Source organism: Stigmatopora argus, chromosome 6, assembly GCF_051989625.1.
Source record: "Stigmatopora argus isolate UIUO_Sarg chromosome 6, RoL_Sarg_1.0, whole genome shotgun sequence".
Classification (NCBI taxonomy): domain Eukaryota; kingdom Metazoa; phylum Chordata; class Actinopteri; order Syngnathiformes; family Syngnathidae; genus Stigmatopora; species Stigmatopora argus.
In genome coordinates, this window is record NC_135392.1 from 17,697,394 (window position 1) to 17,706,380 (window position 8,987).

At 37.4% G+C, this 8,987-nt stretch overlaps 1 protein-coding gene across 11 annotated transcripts in view; it reads left to right on the plus strand.

Annotated features, from left to right (window-relative positions):
- atp2b2 (ATPase plasma membrane Ca2+ transporting 2) overlaps nucleotides 1–7,831 on the plus strand; it is a 126,797-nt gene extending 118,966 nt beyond the window's left edge. For 9 of the 11 annotated variants that reach the window (XM_077603794.1, XM_077603793.1, XM_077603792.1 and 6 more), the window contains one exon: nucleotides 2,801–7,831. In XM_077603794.1, coding sequence (XP_077459920.1) covers nucleotides 2,801–3,112 — 312 coding nt within the window. In that variant the 3' untranslated portion in view covers nucleotides 3,113–7,831. The remainder of the gene's footprint in view (nucleotides 1–2,800) is intronic. The other 2 variants (XM_077603797.1, XM_077603801.1) reach the window with 1 other exon arrangement.
- Nucleotides 7,832–8,987: the final 1,156 nt, after the last annotated feature.

The window sequence follows — 8,987 nt, forward strand, 5'->3', positions numbered from 1 at the left end:
AGAGTTGGCTCTGGTACACTTTGGTTTTTATAGAGCACCTGAATGGAAAGCTTGGATCTAACCTCCTTCCTCCTTACTGACCCACCAGATTTCCTCCAACTTGCATGCGATATTCTTCTGAATTGTATCCCACCGCGTCAAACTATGGATTTGTAGTTGTGGATCCTCCTCCAGATATTGCGTACTTTAGTGAAAGTTGTATTAAATATGGGCAGAGTTGAAAGCATTACTAAAATACATCAAACATAAGGTTGTACAGTACAATACATCTAATTTGTTAATGGTATTTTGATTGACACTGTCAGATAATTAATGTAATATATATTCCCATTCATTCATTTCCCATACCGCTCATCCTCACTAGGGTCATGGGGAATGCTGGAGCCTGGTATCCCAGCTAACTAGGCTAAGCATAAATTGGTTGCCAGCAAATTGCAGGCCAAATTGAGTCACACTAAGAGTAACAACCATTCACGCTCACTCAAAACTAGGCAATTTAGAATTTCCAACCAGCCTACCATGCATGTTTTTGGAACGGAATGGAAAAAAATAACACCATATTTCATTAATGGTTATCTTTATGAGGGTCAATGGGGTGCTGAAGCCTAGCCCATCTTATAATGGGCAGGTTGTGTAGGCCAGCCAATCACAGGGCACAATCAAAAACTGAAAAAAACAACCTTTCACACTCATAATCACATCTATCGAGAATATAGCATGTTAAACAGCCGAGCATTGATTTTTGGGGGAATCTGGAAAGATTCCAGAGTACCCAGAGAAAACTCATGCAAGCACTCGGAGAAGCCCAAATCCCATAATTTAAACCGTGACTTTTGAGGTGTGAGGCAGACGTGCTGGCATCTCTGCCTCTGCCTAAATGAAAACAGTGTCAATCAAAATTTAACATTATAATGTTATCTTTGTAAACTCTGAATTGTAAATAATCCAGTGTGTATTTGTAATGTGCAGATGGTCAGTGTAGTGTTGAGATGGAACATACGAAAGCACATATTGTGCTGAGAAATGGAGGTTAAACGGTGGGATACAAAGTGGTGGTTGACAACCATGCATTTCTTAATTTTGTTTCCTTGTGTGCAGTTTTTTGTGTGCAGTTTTCTTTCTGTGAGCACTGTATTTATTAACGTGGCTTGTTTCTAGGTATACTGCACATTGGACTAAAAGCGTATACTTATAACGAGCATTTGTGATTGTTTTCTTTCTTTTTGATTGTTACTCTCCTCACAGTTTACCTTTATTGCACGCTCCCAACTTCAGTGGACTTTAGAATGATTTGGGAAAGCACAAAGAAGACTTCCTCTCACCTTGTCAACTTCCAATGGAATAAGTTAGAGACCTGATGTCACTCAATTTGAGTTTCCGTATTGGTTCTGGGAAAAACAATATATAGATAACAATATATAGATTTTTGCAAAAACTACAACAGTTTTTGTTTAAATATTTGGATTTTAACTGAACTGAAGAATAGATTTGGTGATGTTTTATATTTCTGTCACTTTGGTGAGAAAACAAATCATGCATGCTTGTTTCATAGGACTATTTTGGAGGTGAAAAAAACCCTGCAAATTACCTTCCATTTAGGTCCACAACACTGAAAACAAATCTGATCAGAATCATTTAGTCTCATTACCAAAGCTCCGTGATGTGAAAGCCACAATATATATTCTAACAGATTGTTTACTTATTTTTAACGTGAGTAGCATGTAAAAATCTACAATTATGATAAAAACCATTATGTTGACAAACCAAGGTACTAATTCCCCTAATAAAAGCATTCAATTAAATTCGTCAAAATTGGAATCAACACTAAAATAGTGAATGCGTAAAGATTATATTACATGAGTTTGTTTTTCTGAACTATTTGACCAAAAGAATATTGGTCGAATTATGCATTATCCCAACAGAGCCAACAACACTTTCAGATGAGATTAACCAGGGATTTTCAACTGCCCTTAAGTGACCTTGAAGACATCTTATGGAAAAAGTACCTGTAGTTAAAAGTTTACGTTAATGGTCAAATAAGCGGACACATTGATTTTGCACTTTACTAAATAAATAATGGCCAACATATTCATTCATGTACACATGTACACGCAGTTTCGATGGTCATGCTAGGCTTAAAGAGACAGACAAGAACTAGTATAAATGATTTCCGTGAGAGAACATTTTGCTCAAACAATGTGCAAACGGAGAAAATAAGATTTAAACATAAAATGACACCCCTCCTGACCGCTACAATTGTGTGACAAACGTGACCTCAGTGACGCCATGCGTGTACATCACGTAAACGATGATGCACTTGGAAAAATTACGCCACTGACGGTGCATTTGTGCAATGTGTGACAAGTACGTGGAACAATCTGATATACTTGCATTTGATTGGGTAAAATAGAACTGGCATTTTAAATAGTCTGACAATAGCTATTTAGCCTGCTTACGGCAACTTTGCTAAATATTTCCATTTTTCTTCACTAGTATTACACATTGGATAAATGATTTTTTTTCTTCGATTTTTTTTAATTATTTTGTTTACCGTCTGAGTGGTTTTACGCATGGTACTGAATGGCAAAATTCACAAAATGGTATTTTATCCACGAATGAACCTCTTAGTGTCAAAATGTTTTGGGACTTAAATTAGTAGCGATGTTTTACCCAACACCAATGCGATGGCTAACATTGAGAGCCCATATATTGGATTTTATCTAACTTCCACGTTCCTCCCCACTCCACAACGTCCAGCCTTGACTTAACCACCCACATTTGCTTTTCTCCCCCTTGGCAGATCCGTGTCGTGAACGCATTCCGCAGCTCCCTCTATGAAGGCCTGGAGAAGCCCGACTCTCGCACCTCCATCCACAACTTCATGACTCAGCCTGAGTTTAGGATAGAGGACTCCACGCCCAATATCCCTCTCATCGATGACACGGATGATGACTCGGCTCGCCGGAGGAGGAAGTACTCCAGCCAGCCGTCGTCGCCCAACAAGAACAACAACGCTATCGATAGTGGCATCAACCTCACCATCGACACCAGTAAATCAGCAGCCTCGTCCAGTCCCGCCAGCCCTTTGCACAGCTGTGAGACCAGTCTCTAACCTCCTGGTTTCGGAACCATCAGCTCCCCCAAGTAACCGGTATATATCCCCCCTCCCAAAAAAAAAAATGAAGAGGAAAAAGTGACAGCCATCTTGTATTTGTGGTTGTCTTGCTCGCGCAGAGAAGCAAACTGATTACAATAACGAGGAAGACAAGCACTGGAACCTCCCCCATCCTCATTATTAAATTCTGATTAATATTATTGTTATGTTATTATTGTCGCTCCTGCATGAATGTACATTGACTGTGTTTTATTTAAAAGGGTAAGTCCCTTACCACTTCTCCATTTGGATTATTTTATCATGGAATAAGGACAGCTTCCTCCTCTTCTTCTTCTTCATCTGTGTGGCATGATCATATGACATATGATCATTTAACTGGGTGCCAGGGCTCAACTTGCACAGCAGCTTTGCACCTTCAACCCACCACTCCCCCGAAAAGAAAAGAGGAGCGCAAAAATAGTTCAATGGGAATTTATGAGCATTAATGAGGACTATATTCTATAAATATGAACACATAAATATATTTACAGTAGAGAGAGTTTTATCTTTGTTTGTCGGCATGTTGCCTTGTTCCTGCTTTGAATGGCTCGAAAGTACTTATTTATGTCTTAAAAGAGAATGTAATTTGTTTACAAGCCACTTAGAGGTATACATCCTGGTTTCTAGAAGAAGGATGCCTAAACTCAGATGGCGTGTTATTATTACGCTGAGGATCAAAACAAAATGAAAAATAACAAAAAAATAGGGAAAAAGTAAAAAATAAGAAAAAGATGGAATATGCCTGCTATCTTATGGAATATTGTAGATATTTTTAGAGGATTAAGAAACAAAAATAAACCAAACTATAATGATAGTAAATGTGGAATCTTAGCATTATACTTTATGATTGTTGGGATGGAGTTGCCTTTGTTTTTGCTTTGTTTTTTTTCTTAAGAAAAAAGAATAGGCCTCCAAAGTGACAGTGAGTAAAATTCTATCAATCGCTAACTTTTCTTTGGCTGACACTTCTTCCCTCATTTTATAAGTAATAAAAATGAACTATATAATGTATATATTACCCATTTTAAAGGTTGATATCAGGACCTTCAAAAATGAACTGCTTGTATCACATCCAAAAGTAATATATTAATATATAATGACCTTACAAAAACCTTTTGAAACATATACATTGTGTTGCTTTCTTATTGATGTAATACAGACATTTCAAGTTATTGTATTTCCTCTATCAGAGACAAACATCCACACAGCACGGTAGGCTATTTTTAGACAAAAAAGTGACTGGTTTCACTCTGTTTCATTTTCCAATTGAAAGAGTACAAGTGCTATACCATAAAGTACTCATTTAACAAATAGTTTTGCGTGTTCAACGTTGCTTTAGATTTCTGTGCACTATGCAGCGATGAAAACTCAATTGAAAATTAATCATCTATCGTTGCCACCCGTCTTGGTCCAAATTCAGTAATATTTGCACAAAAAATGGGGTTGTAGTTTAGTTTAGAGAAAAACAATAGAGATAAGGCTTCCAATTTTCACATTTTTATGCAAAGTGGATTTTTGTGGGTGGCCTGGTGATCAAGTGGTTAGCGCATCGGCCTCAGTTCTGAGATCGAGGGTTCAATCCCAGGTTCAGACATTCCTATGTGGAGTTTGCATGTTCTGCACGGGCTTGTATGGATATTCTCCAGGTACTTTGGTTACCTCCCAAACACATGCATGGTAGGTTGGTTAATCATTCTAAATTACCCCGAGGTATGAGTGTGAGCGTGAATGGTTGCCCATGTCCTTGTCCCGTGTAATTCGATGGTCACCAATTCATGGTGTCCCCCGCCTGGTGCCTGTAGTTTGCTGCGATAGGCTCCTGCAGTCCCAGTGACCTTTTTGAGGATAGGCGGTACAGAAAATCAGTAAATGAATGGATTCTTGTGCCCTGATTTCGACCAACCTTAGCTTTTCAAGATGAATTCTTAGTGTTCCGAGGAATCATCAAATATTGCTTGCATGCTCCGCTTACATGGTGAAAACTCAAAAAGTTCCAAATTTTGTGTGAATTAGTACTTTCATAGATTTCCAAATGTAATAATAATTGGACATAGGCTTTGTCATCATCATTGACTTGAAAAAAGCCTAATTGTCATCATACCCAGCTGCGTATGACAGAGTTGTATGACGGCAGGTGACATTGATTATTTTGTCTTCAAGGGACCCCTTAAAATAGAAAAAAAGGTCCAAAAATAGCGCCTCGGTGTCAGAATTATCCTTATTGGCCAAATATTTAGAATACATGAAATTTTTCCCTGGTATGGAGAGCCACTCGAGTTTTACAATAAACAATGTGTTTTGTTGGCCATGGCTTGTGAAACTTTTTTTGTGGGTTTACTCATGATATAAATGTGAAACCAAACATTATATTGCCAGCGCTAAACTGGTTTTAAAAAATTGAAAGACACTTTAGTTTATACAAATTATCCCAAAGGAGATATTTGATTCATGATTCTCATGTTGCTGAGTTCAAATGGATTTGGGTGTTTAATTTTGATAAACATGGAGCTTGTGCATTGAGTTTTAAGGCTTCTTATTTCTTGGGATGTGAAATGGTTCAAGGAAAGGAATACAACTTTTTTTAAGTGATTTGCCCATCTTGGGATCTTAGAAGATGTTGAAATGACCCTTTTTTGTGAGCCTTTTCATGATCAGTATGCATGATATTTTGTGTTTCTAAACTTTGGTGGTCCAATTTTCATAAAATGGCCCATTTGCTTTTGCAATAGAAATATTTTAATAGGTTCTTTGTTAAAATAATTACAAAATGTGTGTTTGTTTTTTAAATTTATGAATTTAATTCATATTCATTTGATTTTTTTTCTACCCCCCCAAAAAACAGCCCCAACATTGCTCTTGGGCCATTTTTAAACATCTCCAGTGATAAACAATGACATACAAATGGAATGTTGCTTTGGCTCTTTTCTTATATACATATATGCATATATTCTGAAAAAAAAGACTTTCTGCACTGTTTGGTTATGAATGACAAATTATGTGGTGTAAAATCTAGATGTGCTTTTGTGTGTTTTAACAGAGCTTGTCTTCCTGCCATCATGGAATATACAGTACTCTAACATCTCAGCTGTGCTTAATTATTGTTGTAATATTTATTGTGCTTTGACTGAACCACATGAACAGGAGAGGGAACGTTTAAAAAACAAAAACTAAAAAAACAATAACAACAACATATTGCACTCTCAAGGGATAGGCCACTTTAAACAAGCCTGTACTCTTTCTTTTACTAACTGAAGTCACTGGCAAGCACGGCGTGTTCTATAGGCTCATATGCAAACGATAAAAATTTTTCTATTCAGTAAATTTAATATAGAATTCAAATCATCTAGCTGTCGCATTTCGTTCATCCTCGTCTGATCCCATGTGGGGAGGGTGCACAAGCTTTACCAGTTTGCTCAGGCCTGTCGAAAAATAATGAAGTTGACCAAGAAACAACATCTTTGTTGTTTATTTAAGCGATTATTTGTCTGTTAAAAATAATCAGAACAGTAACCACCAACTCATATACAGCAATACAATAAAAAGCCAACATGCTGAAAACACAGTGGAACCTCCAAAGTATTTTTTTCTGTCTCTTGTTACAATGGTTGATCAGAAGTTAAGCCACAGCATGACATTTAAATATACTAACGCTATTTTCCCATAGGGGAAATGGAAAGATTTTTAGCGGTATTAGGTATGTATTGGTATCAACACCTTGTGATATTTAACACTCCTGTCGCCATGAATTGGTCATGATTCAATCCCATTAGGACTATTTTTAATGTGTGCCTTGTATGTTGTTGGAAAAAAAAATGGTGTGCATCCCCAGCTGGGAATTTTTTTAACAAATATTTGCCACAATATTGTTTTTCTCTATCAGACTACAGTCCTTATTTCAGGTTTATACTGACTGCTTCAACAAATGTTACTAAAAATTAGGGTTTTATTTATTTAATTTTAATGCTAGCTCCTTTAAAATGATCTCAAATGTCACCCTAGATTTTCTGAATCATGCCAATTGAGCTTCTTTGGAGGTTCTTCTGTCAAAAATTAGCTTTTTCTTCCATCATTTCTGAGTTATTAAATTCAATCAATTAGAAGATAATGATGGTATAAATGTAATTTCTTACAATATACTCTCTCACCTGCTTCGGTGTATTGTATTTAGCAGCATGCAGTATGTGGAACCAAGAAAAAGTGACATGCCAGCTAACTACCCGTTTGGCATATATGCTTAGCCATTTATTGGGTAAGTGATTTTAAGTGTTGATCTTTGTTTTAAGGATATCTATTTTTTTCCAAATCTATACAATAAGTGTAAATAAAGGATTCAATGTATTTGTTCATTTAATACTATGCAAAAGGTCATGCTTTCCCCCCTTTGATTGTTACCAAGCCAGGACTTAATCCTAGAGTGTGTTGCTGGAATGTTTGTGCTTTCCAAAATCAGTCAAACAATGTAATGTAAACAAATTTTCTAGTTTGAGGAGAATTTCTCTGAGGAAGAGGATGATGAAATTATTCTGCTACTATGGGGCAGGATGGTGATAATGTTGAGCAAATGTGATTCTTGCTGCTTAACTGTCCCACTCCTTGACAAGAGCGGAAGTTGGAAAAAATATACATATATAAAAATGGAAAATCACTGAATAAATCTCCCAGAGCAGCATGACCCAGCATGGTGTGTCCTGGCCCTGTGTCACGTCTTCGTTTGTTTTGTTGCACCTCTTCAATATGACAAATCCATTGCTTTTATATACTAAGTCCTTTAAGTATCACATGGATGTGTGTCACCCATAATCTAATCATTGGAAAATTCTTTTTTTTTAAAATCACTCTGGAGCAGTAGCAAGCTTTAAAAAAAGCATGCCAAATAGTAATTGAATTATTTTGATTCTCCTGAGAGTTATGCAAAGGCAATATGGTTGAGCACAACTACCTTAAATAGGCCTTTGAAATTCAACTCCTTATGACTTAACTCCTTTTGAAAGACAAAAACCCTGAAATCATATCCAAAAGCACATTCAATTTTTCTTCCTTTTTGTTTTAATTCCATTTTTTTACATAATTTTTCCCTTCACATTTTTTACATCATTCCACTGCAAAACTCACATTTTTTGAACAGGCATATCTGATTCATTAAACACTCATTAGGCTCTCATCTCATCACTTTACTTTACTTGTACTTTGAACCTTATTTGCTTTTATTGACATTAAACCCGTAATAGACACTTATTGATGAATTTATCATTTTTAATTGATTTTGTAGCTTTCCATGAGCATTTTCCTGGATGCTTAGTTTCTCATCTCATCTCATTTTCTTAACCGCTTTATCCTCATTAGAGTCGCAGGGGGTGCTGGAGCCAATCCCAGCTGTCTCCGGGCCAGAGGCGGGGTACACCCTGAATCGGTGGCCAGCCGATCGCAGGGCACAAGGAGACGGACAACCACGCACACTCACACCCATACCTAGGGGCATTTTAGAGTGTCCAATCATCCTACTAGGCATGCTTTTGGAATGTGGGAGTACCCGGAGGAAACCCACAAAGGGGAGAAAATGCCAACTCCACACAGGTGGACCGACCAAGATTTGAACCCAGCACCCCAGAGGTGTGAGGTCGACATGCTAACCACTTGCTCCACCGGGCCGCCCTTATGCTTAATTTAAGTTTAGTATTTCCGCTGGTGTCACATCGTAGTGTAGAGGTTCTCTCGCTTGACTTTGGTGCAGCCAGGTGCGAGCTTGATTCCCACTGGTGGCGGTATGATTGGCAGTGTGGATGGTTATTTGTCTCTTTGTGTGCCCCATGACTGACTGGCGACCAGTCTGGGG